Genomic DNA, 19,551 nt, shown 5'->3' with positions numbered 1-19,551 from the left:
AGAAAGGATGCTATTGACTGTGTTTCTTGTAAGTGAAATAATAGACCATAGACAGTCTGTCTCAAAGTTTTTGTAGTGACCCACATATACATCCCAGCAAGCATTATCCTGTTATAGTTAGTATAGGAAAACATACTTTGATACAGGAAGATCAGGACATGAATAAAGCAATCTTTGATTAGAAGAAAAAGTAACATTGTTTTTGTTACTTTTGCATGGATAATCTGAGTTTTAATCGAGGTCTTTCCTTTCTATGCACTCTCCCATTTTTCCACTTTTGTATTGACTTTTCCACTGTTATATTTCTAATTTACTTCCTTAATCATCAGATAAAAGTTTTGAGTGATGTAAGATTGTTGTAGAGCCATTTTCAGTCTTAAAGTATCATACCCATCAGCTTCATGGGACTTTATTGTCAGGCCTTTTCAGATAAATTCTTGCCTTGCCCCACAACCTCAAGCTATTCATCTTTTTAAGAGAGTCTGCTGTATTACTAATTAAGCCTCAGTGACTTCATTGAAATGGGATATTTTCTAAAATATTCATAGAAAAGATAAAAGAGAGGCTAAATATTTTATTTCAAGGACAATTTGAAGTTAGTGCCCAGAGTGACTGTTTCATTTTTATGTAATAGCTTTAGTGACTTTCTGGTAATTCTATCTGAGCCACTCTGCCCCGTTCTAGGGCCTGAGAATGTGAGAGAGAGTTCTGGAAGCTGAAAATGGAAGGAGCTCCTTTTCAGTGAAAGTGTGGCCTTCTGAAGTTCTTATTCCAGGATCTGTTTGCACACATGAAAGTTGTAAGCCTGTGCAACTTTATAAGTATACTATCTGTGTGGGACATGCTATGCACCAACTTATATAGCTTCCGATTGAAAGATCATATTTTTGGATGACATATGTGTCTTTATGGGTAAGTTTATGTCTAAAATAGGTATGGATGGAAGATAATTCAGTGTCTTCTAAAAAATTATCTTCTGGAATTAAAACATGAAAATTTCTCCCCATTATTGCTTTTCCTTTTAACAAAGAAAACCAGTGCTGATAATCCATATTTTATCAAAATTTACTATGTTTTAAAGCCATTTGGGCCAGGTGTAGTGAGTCATGCCTGTAATCCCAGCACTTAGGGCAGAAGCCCAGAAGTTTGAGGCTGTGGTGAGCTATGATCCTACCACTGGACTCCAGCCTTGGTGACAGAGCTAGACTGTTTCTAAAACAAACAATAAATCCACAACAACAACCAAAAATCTCATTTAGTAAGGATAATTTATACATACTAATTCAAAGTCAGGATTTGAAAGAACTTTTATTTGCTATTACTAATTTTGCAGGGAATTTTGAAAATTTTTCAGTTTAAATGTTGAATAAAAAATGTAACCTTTTATAAATGTGGCTGAAAATGTTCTATTAATTTTAAATTTTGGAAAAATTTCTACTAACTTGATGATTACTTATATTTAATTCTTCTTGGCTTATTTAGATATTTGGACTATTTTCAAAACTACAAATAAATAATTGGATGTTAATTTTATGGAGAATGAGAAAATAAAGACTTTATTAACTTTTTGTTATATTTGATTCATTTCATGAATATGTTATAAAATTCTCCCAATGTAATATTTGTTGGAAAATGTTGTTCTAGGCATCATTTGTATAGGTTCATTTTTAATGACATTAAATATAAAATCAGAAAAATACATAATATTTATTGGAATTTTCTAGAGAAAAAGACAAATTTGACAAATGTTGGTAGAATGGATTATTGGCAAAACTCTAACATTTATAGACCCTTAAGGGCCTTCAAGATTATCTACCAGTGAGGGAACTTCTCCCAGCATTCCTCGTAAATGGTTATCTAGCCTCTGCCTGGAGTCTTCCAGTGATAGCATTGAAGTGGAAATCACAGTGGTTTCTAGGCTTGTCTGTGTACTGAAATCTCCTAAGGGATTAAAAAAATAGAAGCTTGGGTCCCATCTCTAGAGATTGTGATTTAAGTCTTGTGGTGTGTGGTCTGGGCTTTGGAATTTCTAAAAGAGCTCCAGGTGATCCTAATGTGCAGAAGAGTTGGGGAAGCACAACAACCTTTTCAAGGTTAGAGAAACCACTCTGAGGAGGAAATTCTGCTGATGATAGGGAGGCTCTATAAAGGTCACTAGGTTTACACTGTGTAATACATAGGAAATATTTCCAAGAACCATTTAATAAGAGATCTGATACACAGAGCCATGATGGTGGTATAATGTGAAGTACTGGACTGGTCTGTCACTTTCTGATTTTTTTTTTTTTTTTCCCTCTACAGCAGTGGTTCTCCACCTTCCTAATGCCACAGCCCTTTAATACAGTTCCTGTGGGTTGTGACCCATAGGTTCAGAACCACTGCTCTAGAGTCTAGAGAAAAAAGTCTAGAAGTTCTAGACTGTCAGGGTTTAAATTTTTTTTTAATTTCTCAATTTTTTTTTTTTGCCAGGGCCAGGTTTGAACCCACCACCTCCAGTAAAGGAGGCCAGTGCCCTACTCCTTTGAGCCATAAGTGCTGCCCTTAATTTCTCAATTTTAAATAATTTCAGACTTACAAAAAACTTGTAAAAATAATACAGGCATAAAGAATTCCCATATGCCCGTCCCTTTGCTTCACCAAATATTGACATGGCATATTGTTCTACACTATAATTATTAAAATCAGGTAATTAACACTAATACAATTCTATTATCTGCAAATTTTTCCAGTTATCCCACTACTATACTTTCTCTGGTCTAAGATCCAATATGAAATCACACATTGTATTTGGTTGTGTATGTGTAGTAACACATACACATTTGGAAAAAATAAACCTATCCAAAAAAGTTGGAACAATACTACAGTGAATTTTAGTATGCCCTGTTCTTTCTCTCTGTACAATTTATCAATTCTTTTTTTTTTTTAAAGACAGAGTCTCACTGTCTTGCCCTGGGAAGAGTGTCATGGCATCACAGCTCATAACAACCTCAAACTCTTGGACTTGAGCAATCCTCTTGCCTTAGCCTCCCAAGTAGCTGGGACTACAGGTGCCCACCACAAAGCCTGGCTATTTTTCTTATTTTTAGTGGAGACGGGTCTTACTCTTGCTCAGGCTGGTCTCGAACTCGTGAGCTCAGGCGATCCACCTGCCCCAGCCTCCCAGAGTGATACACAATTTTTTACTGAAGCATTTCAGAATTAAGTTGTAGATATTGTGATCCTTTACTCTAAGTATATGAAAATCTTTTAAGAACAAGGACATTCTTTTATAACTGTCATATAACTATAAAATTGAGGAAATTTAACATTGTTACAATGCTGTTAATCTAACATATGATTCATATTCACATTTTACCAGTTGTCTCTATTCTTTCCTTTATAATAATGTTTTTCATGATCCCTGGATTTAATTTAGGATCATGTTTTTCATTTAATTGTTATGTCTGTTTAAATTCCTTTAATCTGGAATAGTTCCTTAGTCTCTTTGTTTTTCATGACATTGACTTTTTTTTTTTTTTAAGAGTCCAGATTGTTTGTTTTGTGGAATGGCCGTCAATTTACTGTATGTTTAGGCCAGTCTTTTCTCAAAGTTTGGTCTCTGCTGGCATTAGCCTAGCATGGCTATTCTCCAACAGTGATGGGGCCAATGTAGAAATCAAGATTACTTATGCCATTGAACATTTTTATAGCATTTAAAAAATAATTTTATGGGGGGGCTTCCCATTCAGATTTCCTTCCTCCACTGCAGGAGGTTCAGTTCTCCCTCTTCTGTTGCCCTCTTGCTTATCATGCTAATTTCTCCCTATTAATAAACTCTATCCTGTAGCTTAAAATTTTTGATATGTCTTTTGAATCTAAGAATAAAAATTGGGGACTCTGTTTTTATGTCTTGATTTCATTTCTCTAATAATTCATTCTTAGTGCCTTTTACAAAGTGTCAGTTCTCCATGGGTGGGACTACTTTTTAAAAAGGGTCCTTTATTACTGCTTTGAACAACATTGATTTAAATTGAGGTTTTTGAGACTAAGGACTGAGTTTTATTTATTCACCTCTGAACAGTTTCACCTAAATCATGCCGGCAGAGTTCAATAAATGGTTGCTGTGGAGTGACTTGAAATAATCCCTTCCTTTGCTACAGAAGCTTTTTCTAGCTGAGCCAAAACCCCACTCCAACTTACTTTTGCTTTCCAGAACATCACAACAGGTCTACTCAGGTACTTAGGTGTTAGCTTTTAGAGATTTAAAGACTGGTACCATGTCTTAAATGCCCGGTCTGCTCCAAGCAAATATGGCACAGTTCCTTTATTCATTTGTAGTGATTAGAATAAAGTTCTGCTGAAATAAGCTCGTAATAAGCTTATTTGAGGTATTCTCATTTTCGGCAGAACTTTATACCAGATGGGGACTTCCCCTCAAGAAAGGCTCCATGGAGGAGGTAGAAGTTGAGAAGGCTTTTAGAATTCTATAGCTGGACCTAACTTTGCACATCTCTACCCATTAAAACTGGTCCAGAGAATGGTGCCTTTCTGAAGGCCCCCTGAGCTAGTTGGTGTCAGTGTGGGATCTCTGCTCATCTCTCAGTCTGTACTCTTTTCATTATATGTGCTATTAGTTCTCCTGCAGATAAGTTAGAATAAAAATACTTGCTAAGTTAGTGACACTAACTGTAAACTCATCTGCTAATTTAATAGTTATTTTGTACCTCTAATAATGAAAACTAAAAAATAATTTTAAGTAAAAATTCACTATACCAATAAGACTACTCATTACTGGGGATTTGCTCCATGCTCTGCCTAGTTCTGTAATTTAATTTTTACAACAGCACTGCAAGGAAGATTTTACTATCTCAGTTTTAGAGGAGTAGAAACAGGCTGGGATGTGAGGTACTTGACCTTTGCCCCACGGCAGATGGCATGGCCAGAAATGGAATCCAGCTTCTGCCTATCCTTTTCTTTTTTTTTTTAATAGGCAATTTTAAAATATTTTAATGTTAACAATGTCTTAAAAATTTTACCAGTAGTGCTGTGCGCACAGTAGGTGGTCATTAAATGCTGACATACGGAAGTGTTTATAGTTGACAGCAATTCACATTCATTCATTCCCTACTTTACAGTAAATGTATCATAGTAAATAAAAGAGAGGATAGCTTTCTTATAATATTTAACATTTTTATAAGAAGCCGAAATGTTTACATAGAACAATTCTCCCTCTAGTCAGATTCCGAATGCCTTTTAAATTCAAAGAAATCATCATAACCAGACTCTCCCCTCTTTTTAACTTAATTACAACTACTCAGTGTTATTTTGTTTGGCCAAAATGACAGATTACCTATTTTAAAGCTACATATCAGACGAGATCGGGCGCGTTCAGGGTGGTATGGCCGTAGACTAAAGCTACATATCATGTAGCCCTAGAAGGGATGTTTTAGGGGAAATACATCCTACTATATTGTAGGACCAAAATATTCTATCACTTAGCATATGGATCAAGTTTATGGCCTTATAAAATAGGCACTTCAAAATAGCATTCCATCATAACAATGGGTATGGCTGAGCCTACTAGCATGGGGAATTTATGTTCCAAAACCACTACACTGGAAAGAAAAACAATATTTTACAGTTGTATAAACTGAGGCACAATTAACTTTTCCTAATATATGTACAAAGGCATTTTGGGAATGAGTTTCATCATCAATCAACATTTTTCTGATACTTAGTAATTCTACTATTCTGAAAATATACCAGTATTTAAAATGGCTCACATCAACTCATTAAGAAACTTGGGTAATATTTTATTTTCCATTAAACCATGTACATTTTTATAAATGTCTCCTTTAAGGGATTTAATTTATGCATATGAAAAGACTAGAGGATAAGAGTTACACTGTATGTTAGGGCAGTGAGATCTATTTTTTTAAGTATATACAATAAAGAGCAAGTTTAATGCTTCAGGTCCAAATATTAGATTAGGTGTTTATCAATACTGAGTCATCAATGGAATGCTGGCACATGCATAAATGAGGGCTAGAGTGCAGATGCGTAAGCACATCATCGAATGGGGCCTCTGCATGACTGTGTTCTAAGGCTCAAGGTTCATTTCAGGGTCTAGGCGGCTTTCTAGATTTTATGGCCTTGAAAGTAGCACCCATACAGGTGGGAACCCCCATCAGGAAATTCAGGACTGCAAAATTCAGAGAGGCAAAAGGTCCTTCAGAATTTTAGAATCAAAAACTTTCTGCAATCCGTTCACAAGAATTCAGTGTTTATATGAAATTAATCTCTGATATTAAAATGTTTAGATGGCCACTGATTCAGTAATTAGACCACAAAATCTGTCAACTAATGGTGTAGTTTATAAACTGCCTCCCCTCTGATAGAAAATGGCAATGCAAGTCCTTCTCCTCTTCTCAATACCGCTCAATAGAAATTTAATGTTTTTATTCTGGCAAACTAAAATACCCAGTGTTTCTAGGGAAAAGAGAACCCATAGCTAAAGAAAATAATATCTTAAATGCCAGTGTCTCATAAACCATGTATTTAAAGTACAGTGATCACTCAAAATCACCATCCTAGCTTGTATTAAGCATTGGCGGTAACTACTCTTGCCTTGATTAGGCACTTAAACTTGATATTTACTGAAAATATCTCCTAGTAATCACACAGGATGACTCCATTTTCTAATGGAGATGAGCCCTTCCTAAGGAAATTAAGCTGGTGTTAAGTAAAATTAATCTTATTTCTACACTAGTTTCACACTCATTGTTATTTAGATGTTTCTTATGATCATCAACTAATTTTTTGTACAAGCAGCAAATTAGTAGTTTTAAGGGCCTGTAAAGCAGTTAATACTATAGAGCCCCAAATACACATTTTCCGTTTTTATAAAGCATTACTCATGACAAGAGGAAACAAGAAAAACTGATGGGGGCCTTACAAATAGTGGGGTACAAAACTCCCCCCTATTTATTGCTTAACAACTGAGTCCAGCGGCTGTACCTGAATTCGCAAGTGTGAAACGTGGTCAGGACAAGGCTTGCTGTGTCTGTACTTCAAGACGTACACTGTTGACTGAAGCCACCAATACAACATCACCACTGCAAGGACATGCCAGATCTGGTGGCTGGATTCGAGGTAGTTTAGTTGTCCTGGAAAGTATCGTTCTGGGACTTTGGAAAGTAGAATAGGAAAGCAAGAAGAGCAATCACATACATCACAATTACACGGGGTGCAAAGTCCTGTACAATAGGAGCACCAATTCCTCCATAAAGCCAAACCCAGTGGAGGGTAGGAATCACTCCATATCCAGAAACAGCAAAATATGATAGAACGCAGCCTCGGCCATTGCTGAGTGAGGTAATTGGGATGAATCTGTGCAAAGAACACTGCCAGGATCAGAGCAAGCACTGTGACCAAGTACACTTGACGCCAGTACTTTTGATACACAGCCTGGAGGGCAGGTAGGCCCGGTAGCCGTCGGTGATGTACGGGTTGTCCTTGAGGGACACGGGGATCTGCTCGTAGGTGTAGAGGCGGATGCCACGGGGCACCAGGACCAGCCAGTACTGGTAGCTGCCCAGCTCAATGTAATGCGCGCTCTTCAGCAGCTTCTGATGCATTGTCTTGGCCGCCGCCGCCGCTCCCGGCTTGGGAGCTCTCCCAGGCCCCGCTTCCCCGGGGAGGGGCTTCGGCGCTGGAGCCCCCGCCCCGGAGCCCGCGGACGCCACGCGAGGTCCTACGGTCCCTCAGCGGATCGGCCCCGCCACGGCCGTCAACGCAGGCGCCCCGCCTGCCTATCCTTTTAAGTACTGTGTGTGGGTGGGAGGAAATGAAGCAGGATAAATGAGACAAGTAGAATGCAGCGTGCTGGAGATAGAGGGGTTTGCATTTGCAATACACACATTTACAGTGCCACTTCGGTTCTGAACTTTGCGGTTAAACTGATTTTAAAATTGGCCTAGATGTGGTAAAAATTGCTGAACGAGCATTTTAGGGTTTACTAAATGGGAAATTAAGGGCCACCTGAAGGCGTTTAAAAGAAGCGTCCTGGAGATTTTATTTGGATTTTGGCTTTAATAAAGTTTGTCATACCCATGGTTAAGAGCCAGAATACTCTGGCATTCGCTAAGTACGGACCCCATCCTGGTCACTGAGGCGCCCCGGGCGAGTCTGATGTCAGTGGAGAGGACGAGGAAACTCCCTGGCCAAGAAGTTGCGCTTGCAGAGGGAGGCGGGGAGAGACCCCGGCGAGGACGGAAAGGACATCGGGCCGGCAAGAAGGAAACCAATAGGAATGCAAATCTCCAGTCACGTCTGGCTATTGCACGAGAGCTGTGACATTCATTTATTGGTCTGTAGTCCCCGTTAATGGGGGAGAAAACTTTACAGGGTGGCGTTCTCATAACTACTGTGGCGATGGCCGGGAGGTTCGCAGCCTTCGTGTCCTGGGTGCTGCTCCGGGTCCTGTGGCACTCGCCGATGACCGCAGGTAGGTGGGGGAGGAGGCAGGGCTGCTGGTCCCTAGATAGTAGTCGCCGGTCGGCTCCCTGGGTGCCCACAACATCCTGGGGCTGCATTTCTAAAGCTCCCCTGCCATGAGCGTTCCTTTGTAAAATGCCGGTTCATCTGTTGATTCAACAGATTTATATTGAAGGGCTGTTAGGTGCAGCGCCGGGCACTCCTGCGGTTACCGCAGCCTCTCCGGCACTGCCACTCCGCGCAGGCGCCGAGAAAACCCGCACGCCCTCCCTTCCTGGCGCGTACTGCGTGCCTGGCGCAGTGGCTCCCGCCTGCAATCCCGGCGCTCTGGGAGGCCCAGGCGGAAGGATTGCTTTAGCACAGGAGTTTGAGACCAGCCTGAGTAAGGCGAGACCCCTCTCTACTAAAAATAGAAACAATTAGCTGGGCTTGGTGGCGGGCACTTGTAGTTCCAGCTACTCGTGGGGCTGAGGTAGGAGAATCGCTTGAGCCCAGGAGTTTGAGGATGCTGTGAGCTATGAGCTATCTAGTCAGGGCGACAGAGAGAGACGGTATCTCAACAAACAGCCACAAAAACTCAAGCTGCATCTCAGAGATGCAGAGATATCTTTATTGAGAGTGGGAGGGGGGTTGTGTTTGAACCCCACGGGGCAATCAAACGCTCTCTTTTACATTTTTGAGAATGCTGATAGACATATTTTGTCTGATCTATCGAACAGAAAACTAAAAGGCTGAAACCTCTGAAGAGATATTTAAACTCATTCCCAACTAGAAGAATAGAAATTAAACAACAATGAGCTATCACTTGACACTTCTTAGATTGGCCAAAGTAGCTCTGGGATGTCAAGGAGTGCTATAAGTGCGTGGAAATATAGGAGATCTAGGTGACCCAAAGCTGGGCGCTCACCGTGGAGAATCAGGCAGCCACATGGAGCAAACTAGCCAAGCATATTGCGATGTGGAAGGGTCTTGAAAGCGTAGTACCAAGAAGAGAAACAGTGAGACGTGTAAGTCAATACCGTTGCTGTACTTTTGAGAATCAAAGCAAGACACAGTCTTTAAAAGAATGAAAATGCAGATGTTAGACAACTTCCAATGGTTGCCTGAGCAGTGAGGTAAATGGAAATAAAAAGGAATTAACAGTATTTCTGTATATTTCAATGAGCAATATGAAAATAAAATTAAAAATATATCGTTTACCACACCATCAAAAAGAATAAAATATTTAAGAATAAATTTAACAAAAGGAACAAAGTATATACCTGGAAATGCAAAATATTACTGAAAGATATTTGAGATGATAAATGAAATGGAAAAAAATCCTGTCTCAGTCTATTTGGACTGCCATAGCAATATCATAGACTGGGTGACTTAAACAGAAACTATTTCTAACAGTTTTGGAAGCTGGGAAGTCCAAGATGATGGTGTGGCTGATTGGGTTTCTGGTGAGGGCTCTATTTGGTTTGCAGAAGGACATCTGCAAGTCTACATCTGCATTAGTAAGTCAATTCTAAAATTCGTATGGAATTGACAGAGATTCAGAATAGCCAAAGTTGGAGGGATCTCGTGGATTGATAAGGGTACATGAACTAAGAATCTATGTACTGAGTCCTTCTTCCCACCCCTAAAAGGTATTTGTTTCCAATTACATGGTAGTGTTTGAGAGTGCCAGGCCTATGTTTTTTGTAAGGGTCTCCCCTAACTGTGTTTCCTTACTGCCACAGATTTTCTGAAAGTGGAGGTGGCAAGGAGTCCCCAGATTGTGCTTCTGAATGAAAATGTGACCATCTCCTGCAAGATTCTTGGTTCTCCACACTTGGACATCAATATTATGGGTATTACCTGGTTTCGGAAGAGTCAGATATCTGGAAAAGAGGTCAAGCGTTTGAACTTTATGGAGATCACCAAAAGGCATTCCGACCTGGTGCCATCGTGTTTCCATGGAGGCTGGAGAAGGGGGATGCCTCACTGCAGCTGCCTAGAGTCCAGCTGGAGGATGCAGGGGACTACCCATGTCAGGTGGTGGTCACTCCTGAGAAGGCACAGGGAAGGGTCTGGATCAAAGTTGTGGGTGAGTGTCTGAGGGAAGTACTCTGTGGTTCCCATGGTGCTGGGACTTGGGATGGAGATGTTAGGTGGGCTGATGGAAGCATGGACCTGGGAGGCAGACAGATAAGATTTGAGTCCTGGGCTTCCATAGACATTTGGACAATTTGGGGCAAGTTATCAATCACCCTGAACCTCAACGCTCTTCCCTCTATACAAAGGTAACCGTACTTACTTAAGAGGATTTTAGGGAACAATCTATGAAAAATGTATAAAATGCTTAGCATAGTGCTTGGTCCATGGTAACTGCTCAGTAAAAGATAGCTATACTAATTATTATATAATTCACCTATTGTGTGCATAGTCAGACTTTACTGAAGAGGTACCTATAAAAAGTATCTGGGAAAGGAAAGAGATGGCTGGGCTCAGGCTCCACAAATCTGAATCTTAATCCAGCCTTGCGGCGTGTACGCAGTGATTGGGCTAACAACCATTTAGTATCTCTGCTTGAATTTTCCCATATACAAAATGGGGTGTTAACTCATACCTGCCTCAAATTAAGATAATGTGTGAAAATGTCCATCTATGTACCTGTCGTGAGGTAGTTCAGTTCTCAGTCAAGACTTAGAACAATAACACCATCCCCCAACCCCGCACCTCTTTGAGCTTTCTTCTATTATAAAATGGTCTGATGATACATGTCTGAGCTTGGTGGATGTATTAGTTTTGTGCCACAAAATACCACAAAGTTAAACAACGTTTATTTTCTTACAACTTGGGAGGCTAGAAGTCTGAGAGCAAGGTGTCAGCAGGGTTGATTTTTTCTGAGGCCTCTTTTGTCCATCTTCCTGTAGTCACATGGTCTTTCCTTTGTCCATGTGTTTGTGTCTTAATTTCCTTTTCTTATTAGGACACCTATCACAGCAGTTAGTATTAGAGCCCATCCTGATGACCTTCTTTTAATTTAATCACATCTTTAAAGACATATTTCCGAATACAGTCACATTCACAGACACTGGGAATTTGAGAAGGATGTATGAATTTTACAGGAACAAAATTCAGACCATGGCAGAAGAGCAGTATCTATGAACCTTCCATAATTATACATAAGACTTTGAATGTATGCATTAATTTTGGGAGTGGGGAAGTATATTAGATAGGATTCATTTCCTTAGGCTTGCTTTCTTTCTCCTTCCCCTCCCCTCCCTTTTCCTCCCCTTCGTCCCTCCCTCCCTTCCTTCCTTTCTTCCTTTCTTTCCTTTTTTCTTTCCCCTCCCTCCCTCCTACTCTCTCTCTCTCTCTCTTTCTTTCTTACCTACTTCCTTCCTTCCTTCCTTCCTTCCTTCCTTCCTTCTTTCCTCCCTCCCTCCCTCCCTCCCTCCTTCTTTCTTTCATCTTACTCTGTCATAGCTCACATGTCATCATAGCTCACAGCAACCTCAAACTTTTGGGCTCAAATAATCCTCATGCCTTAGCTTCCTGAGTAGCTGAGACTATAGGCACCTGCCACAACACCCAGATAATTTTTCTATTTTAGTAGAGATAGGGTCTTGTTCATTCTTAGGCTGGTCTTAAACTCCTGAGCTCAAGCAATCCACCAGCCTTGGCTTACCAGAGTTCTAAGATTACAGGTGTGAGCCACCATGCCTATTTTTTAGGGCAATTTTAGATTTATGAAAAAATTGGAAAGGTAATTCAGAGAATTCCTGTATCACTCCGACTCCTACATATCATTTCATTTCCCCTATTGTGTATAACTCTTTTTAACATCTTGCATCAGCATGGTACATTTGGAATAATGAATGAAACAATGTTTACATATTACTTTTAATTGAAGTCCATGGTCTGTTCTATTTCTTTAGTTTTTATTCAAATGTTCTTTTTCTGTTCTGGGAACTTATCTAGAATATCACATTACATTTAATTATCATGTGTCCTCATGCTCTTTTTGGCTGTTATAATTTTTCAGATTTTCCTTGTTTTTGATGTCCTTGACAATTTTGAGGAATACCAGTCAGATTTATTGTAGGATGCCCATCTATTGGAATTTACCTGTTTTTTTTTATTTTTCATAAATAGGTTTTGGAAGGAGTTCTAGGATGCTTTTTTTTTTTTGAGCCAGAGTCTCACTTTGTTGCCCTCAGCAGAATGCCATGTTGTCATAGCTCACAGCAACCTCAAACTCTTGGGCTCAAGCGATTTTCTTGCCTCAGCCTTTTGAGTAGCTGGGGCTATAGGTGCCCACCACAACACCAGGCTATTTTTAGAGATGAGGTCATGCTCTGGATCAGGCTGTTCTCGAACCTGTGAGCTCAGGCAATCCACCCGCCTCCGCCTTCCAGAGTGCTAGGATTACAGGTGTGAGCCACCATGCCTGGCCTTAGGATGCTTTTTATTTATTTTTGGTAAAATCTTTGCGATTTTTCTGCATAAATCATGTTGTCTTTGAAAAGTGTTTTTATTTCTTCCTTCCTAATTTGCATACTGTTCCTTTTCTTGTCCAGTTATACTAGCTAGAAATTCCATTACAATGCTGAATATAGAAGTGGTAGGGGATATCTTGCCTATTTCTGATCTTACTTTCTCACCATTAAATCTGATGTTAACTATAGGGGTTTTTGTAGCTGTTCTTTATCAAGTTGAAGAAGTTCCCCTTTATTCCTACAGGTGCCACCCTTCCTAGTTTGTTCAGAGTTTTTTATTATGAATGGGTATTACATTTTGTCAAATGCATGAGTTGATATGATCATATTAGCTTGTTAATGAGAGGGATTAGCTGATTTTTAAAGGATAAACTAGGCTTGTATACCTGTAATAAGTCCCTCTTGGTTGTGGTGTATAATTCTTTTTACACATTGTTGGATTAGATTTGCAAATATTTTGTTGAGGACTTTTGTATGTATTTTAATAAGAGATATTGGTCTGTAGTTGTATTTTCTTTTTTTTAATCCAGAAAGCATTTTATATTTAATTGGCCAGTATTGTATCACATATCACCATGATTCATATTAAACCAATCACCCTCTTTCCCTTAGGAATAGCCACCACATTTGGCTTGGGCAAATCAATAATCACAATGGGGATTTTGTCATCACCTCTATCAATTAATCACATGTACCCTATAAATACATACAACTATCATGTACCCATAATAATTAAAAATAAATTTAAAAAAAGAAAAAGGATTTAAAAAACCATCAATAATACCTGGCTGGGGAATTCATTGGTTGAATTTATGAATCTGTGCCTTGTTTCCTATGAGAACAGAACTCAAGGCAGCGTTATGATCATTAGTGGAATTTAGGCCCATATGTCTGAGGCAAATAATAAGGAAAACACATTCCTAGAGTTTTGTACCCCAAACTCTTAACTTTCTTTTTTTTTTTATGCTTGTAGGTACTTTATTCTTTTTATTTATTTATTTATTTATTTTTATTGTTGGGGATTCATTGAGGGTACAATAAGCCAGGTTACATTGATTGCAATTGTTAGGCAAAGTCCCTCTTGCAATCATGTCTTGCCCCCATAAAGTGTGACACACACCAAGGCCCCACCCCCCTCCCTCCGTCCCTCTTTCTGCTTTTCCTCCCCCCCACATAACCTTAATTGTCATTAATTGTCCTCATATCAAAATTGAGTACATAGGATTCACGCTTCTCCATTCTTGTGATGCTTTACTAAGAATAATGTCTTCCACTTCCATCCAGGTTAATACGAAGGATGTAAAGTCTCCATTTTTTTTAATAGCTGAATAGTATTCCATGGTATACATATACCACAGTTTGTTAATCCATTCCTGGGTTGGTGGGCATTTAGGCTGTTTCCACATTTTGGCGATTGTAAATTGAGCTGCAATAAACAGTCTAGTACAAGTGTCCTTATGATAAAAGGATTTTTTTCCTTCTGGGTAGATGCCCAGTAATGGGATTGCAGGATCAAATGGGAGGTCTAGCTTGAGTGCTTTGAGGTTTCTCCATACTTCCTTCCAGAAAGGTTGTACTAGTTTGCAGTCCCACCAGCAGTGTAAAAGTGTTCCCTTCTCTCCACATCCACGCCAGCATCTGCAGTTTTGAGATTTTGTGATGTGGGCCATTCTCACTGGGGTTAGATGATATCTCAGGGTTGTTTTGCTTTGCATTTCTCTAATATATAGAGATGATAAACATTTTTTCATATATTTGTTAGCCATTCGTCTGTCATCTTTAGAGAAGGTTCTATTCATGTCTCTTGCCCATTGATGGGATTGTTGGCTTTTTTCATGTGGATTAATTTGAGTTCTCTATAGATCCTAGTTATCAAGCTTTTGTCTGATTGAAAATATGCAAATATCCTTTCCCATTGTGTAGGTTGTCTCTTTGCTTTGGTTATTGTCTCCTTAGCTGTACAGAAGCTTTTCAGTTTAATGAAGTCCCATTTGTTTATTTTTGTTGTTGTTGCAATTGCCATGGCAGTCTTCTTCATGAAGTCTTTCCCCAGGCCAATATTTTCCAGTGTTTTTCCTATGCTTTCTTTGAGGATTTTTATTGTTTCATGCCTTAAATTAAAGTCCTTTATCCATTTTGAATCAATTTTTGTGAGTGGGGAAAGGTGTGGGTCCAGTTTCAGTCTTTTACATGTAGACATCCAGTTCTCCCAACACCATTTATTGAATAGGGAGTCTTTCCCCCAAGGTATGTTCTTGTTTGGTTTATCGAAGATTAGGTGGTTGTAAGATGTTAGTTTCATTTCTTGGTTTTCAATTCGATTCCAAGTGTCTATGTCTCTGTTTTTGTGCCAGTACCATGCTGTCTTGAGCACTATGGCTTTGTAGTACAGACTAAAATCTGGTATGTTGATGCCCCCAGCTTTATTTTTGTTACTAAGAACTGCCTTAGCTATACGGGGTTTTTTCCAGTTCCATACAAAACGCAGAATCATTTTCTCCAAATCTTGAAAGTACAATGTTGGTATTTTGATAGGAATGGCATTGCTAGCAATGGTAGATTGCTTTGGGAAGTATAGACATTTTAACAATATTGATTCTTCCCATCCATGAGCATGGTATATTCTTCCATTTGTTAATATCCTCTGCTATTTCCTTTCTGAGGATTTCATAATTTTCTTTACAGAGGTCCTTCACCTCCTTCGTCAGGTATATTCCTAGGTATTTCATTTTCTTTGAGACTATGGTGAAGGGAGTTGTGTCCTTAATTAGCTTCTCATCTTGACTGTTATTGGTGTATACAAAGGCTACTGACTTGTGGACATTGATTTTATATCCTGAAACATTACTGTATTTTTTGATGACTTCTAGGAGTCTTGTGGTTGAGTCTTTGGGGTTCTCTAAATAAAAGATCCTGTCGTCAGCAAAGAGGGAGAGTTTGACCTCCTCTGCTCCTATTTGGATTCCCTTTATTTCCTTGTTTTGCCTGATTGTATTGGCTAGAACTTCCAGCACTATGTTGAATAGTAAAGGTGACAGAGGATAACCTTGTCTGGTTCCAGTTTTAAGAGGAAAAGCTTTCAGTTTTACTCCATTCAGTAAAATACTAGCTGTGGGTTTGTCATAGATAGCTTCAATCAGTTTTAGAAATGTGCCACCTATGCCTATACTCTTCAGTGTTCTAATTAGAAAAGGATGTTGGATTTTATCAAATGCTTTTTCTGCATCTATTGAGAGGATCATGTGATCTTTATTTTTGCCTCTGTTAATATGGTGGATAACATTTATGGACTTCCTTATGTTAAGCCAGCCTTGCATCCCTGGGATGAAGCCTACTTGATCATGATGAATGACTTTTTTGATGATAAGCTGTAATCTATTGGCTAGGATTTTGTTGAGAATTTTTGCATCTATATTCATGAGTGAGATTGGTCTGAAATTCTTTTTGCTTGGGTCTTTTCCTGGTTTTGGTATCAGGGTGATGTTTGCTTCATAGAATGTGTTGGGAAGATTCCTTCTTCCTCAATTTTTTGGAATAATTTCTGCAGTACAGGAATAAGCTCTTCCTTGAAGGTTTGATAGAAATCTGGAGTGAAGCCATCTGGACCAGGGCATTTTTTGGTTGGAAGATTTTTTATTGTTTCTTTGATGTCAGTGCTTGAAATTGGTCTGTTCAGGAGCTCTATTTCTTCCTGGGTGAGTCTAGGGAGAGGGTGTGATTCCAAATATTTATCCATTTCTTTCACATTGTCAAATTTCTGGGCATAGAGTTTCTGGTAGTATTCAGAGATGATCTCTTGTATCTCTGTGGGATCAGTTGTTATTTCCCCTTTATCATTTCTGATTGAGGTTACTAGAGATTTTACTTTTCTATTCCTCGTTAGTCTGGCCAATGGTTTATCTATTTTATTTATTTTTTCAAAAAACCAACTCCTTGTTTCATTAATTTTCTGAATGATTCTTTTGTTTTCAATTTCATTGACCCCTGATTTGATTTGGGATATTTCTTTTCTTCTACTGAGTTTAGGCTTCGATTGTTCTCCTTTTTCCAATTCCATAAGATGGCTTGTGAGATTGGTGATGCGCTCTCTTTCTGTTTTTCGAGTGTAGGCATCTAAAGTGATGAATTTTCCTCTCAAAACTGCTTTTGCAGTATCCCACCGGTTTTGGTAGCTTGTGTCTTCATTGTTGTTATGTTCAAGGAAGTTAATGATTTCCTGTTTTATTTCTTCCTGCACCCATCTGTTATTCAACAGAATATTGTTTACTTTCCATGCCTTTGTGTGGGGTCGAGCGTTTTTGTTAGAGTTGAGTTCCACCTTTAGTGCCTTATTGTCTGAGAAGATACAAGGTAAAATTTCAATTCTTTTGATTCTGTTGATATTTGTTTTGTGTCCCAGCATATGATCAATTTTGGAGAATGTTCCATGGGGTGATGAGAAGAATGTATATTCTTTATCTTTGGGATGGAGTGTTCTATATGCGTCTATCAAGCACAGTTGTTCTAGGGTCTCATTTAAGTCTCTTATATCCTTGTTTAATTTCTGTTTAGAGGATCTGTCCAGCTCTGTAAGAGGCGTGTTAAGGTCCCCTGTTATTATGGTATTATCAGATATCATATTGCTCAGACTGAGTAAGGTCTGTTTCAAGAATCTGGGAGCATTTAAATTGGGTGCATAGATATTTAGAATTCAAATGTCTTCTTGTTGTATTTTTCCCTTGACCAATATAAAGTGACCATCTTTGTCTTTTTTAACTTTAGTTGCTTTAAATCCACATGTATCTGAAAATAAGATTGCAACTCCTCTTTTCTTCTGAATTCCATTTGCCTTAAAAATTGTCTTTCAACCCTTGACTCGGAGCTTTAATTTGTCTTTTGAAGCCAGGTGTGTTTCTTGCAGACAGCAAATGGATGGCTTGTGTTTTTTAATCCAGTCAACCAATCTATGTCTCTTCAGTGGGGAATTCAAGCCATTAACATTTATTGAGATAATTGATAAGTGTGGTAGTATTCTATTCATCTTATTTGGTGAGAGTCCATTGCTTAGTTTTATCTTTTGCATCAGTGTGGAGGTTTGGTTCTGTCCTTTAATTTCTGAGTTCTTACTTTGCTGCTGATCCATTGTGGTGGTCAGTGTGCAGAACAGGTTGAAGTATTTCCTGTAGAGCTGGTCTTGTTGTGGCGAATTTCCTCAATGTTTGTATATCCGTAAATGATTTGATTTCTCCGTCAATTTTGAAGCTTAGCTTAGCAGGGTACAGAATTCTGGGCTGGAAATTGTTCTGTTTAAGTAGATTAAAGATAGATGTCCATTGTCTTCTTGCTTGGAAAGTTTCATTAGAGAAGTCTGCCTTCACTCTGATGGATTTGCCCCTGTAGGTCAACTGGCGCTTACTCCTGGCAGCTTGCAGAATCTTTTCTTTTGTCTTTTGGACAGGTTCATCACAATGTCTCTTGGAGAAGCTCGGTTAGAGTTGAGGCGACCTGGGGTCCGATAGCCCTCTGAAAGCAGTGTGTCAGAATCTTTGGTGATACTTGGGAAATTTTCTTTTATAATATTCTCTAGTATGGCTTCCATTCCTCTGGGGCATTCTTCTTCCCCTTCTGGAATTCCTATAACTCGTATGTTGGAACGCTTCATAAAGTCCCATAATTCTGACAGTGAACGTTCTGCTTTCTCTCTCTTCTTTTCTGCCTCTTTTACTATCTGAGTTATCTCAAGAACTTTGTCTTCTACCTCTGAAATTCTTTCTTCTGCATGGTCTAACCTGTTGCTGATATTTTCCATTGCATCTTTAAGTTCCCTAATTGACTGTTTCAGTTCCTTCAGCTCTGCTATATCCTTTTTATATTCTTCATATCGTTCATCTCTTATTTGATTCTGTTTTTGGATTTCCTTTTGGTCATTTTCCACTTTATTAGCAGTTTCCTTCATTATTTCCATCATTTCTTTCATTGTTTTCATCATGTGTATTCTAAATTCCCTTTCTTTCATTCCTAACATTTCTTTACAGGTGGAATCTTCTGCAGTAGCTACCTCATGGTCCCTTGGCGGGGTTGTTCTGGACTGTTTCTTCATGTTGCCTGGAGTTTTCTGCTGATTCTTCCTCATGAGTGATTTCTTTTATCTGTTTCCTTGCCCTAATTTTCCTTTCAGTTTCTCTTGCTCTGTAAGTTCTCGTGCCTGTGGACTAAGGGTTAGATGAGTCCTTTTGGTACAGGACCAGAAGGGTGAGAAGGGTGAAGAGCAAGAAAGGGATGAAAGAAAGGAGGACCGAGGGAAAAGAAAAAAAAAATAGAGAAAGGAGAGGGGATGTGTAAAAGGAATATTGACAAAAAGAAGAGAGGCACAGAAATAGGGAGACAGAGCAATATAGGTGTAGAGTAGGGTACTTTAACACAATGTTAAAAAAACCCCACCTTCTGGGGGTGCCCAATTGGATGGTTCCCTTGAGGTCAGCAGCTCTTTGCTAACCTGATCAGACACAGTACCCCACCTCCACCAAGTAACAAAACAAAACAACATCAAAATAAACAAAAAAACAACCAAACCAAAACAAAAAAAACAAAAACAAAAAAAAACCAAAACACAACCAAAAACAAAGCA

General features: G+C 39.0%; 1 protein-coding gene and 1 pseudogene across 1 annotated transcript in view; one reads left to right on the top strand and one right to left on the bottom strand.

The window, feature by feature from the left end:
* Window positions 1–5,567: 5,567 nt before the first annotated feature.
* On the bottom strand, window positions 5,568–7,676 carry LOC128565978 (progestin and adipoQ receptor family member 3-like; annotated as a pseudogene).
* A 720-nt stretch (window positions 7,677–8,396) lies between these two features.
* NCR3LG1 (natural killer cell cytotoxicity receptor 3 ligand 1) overlaps window positions 8,397–19,551 on the top strand; it is a 28,896-nt gene continuing 17,741 nt past the window's right edge. Inside the window, 3 exon segments of the mRNA XM_053559880.1 lie at window positions 8,397–8,485; window positions 10,200–10,355; window positions 10,358–10,546. Of these exon segments, the coding sequence (XP_053415855.1) occupies window positions 8,413–8,485; window positions 10,200–10,355; window positions 10,358–10,546 (418 nt within the window). The 5' untranslated portion in view covers window positions 8,397–8,412.

This window comes from Nycticebus coucang, chromosome 14 (genome assembly GCF_027406575.1).
Source record: "Nycticebus coucang isolate mNycCou1 chromosome 14, mNycCou1.pri, whole genome shotgun sequence".
In the NCBI taxonomy this organism is placed as follows: Eukaryota; Metazoa; Chordata; class Mammalia; order Primates; family Lorisidae; genus Nycticebus; species Nycticebus coucang.
Note: the sequence above shows the minus strand (reverse complement) of the source record. Positions and strands in the feature narration are given on the sequence as shown.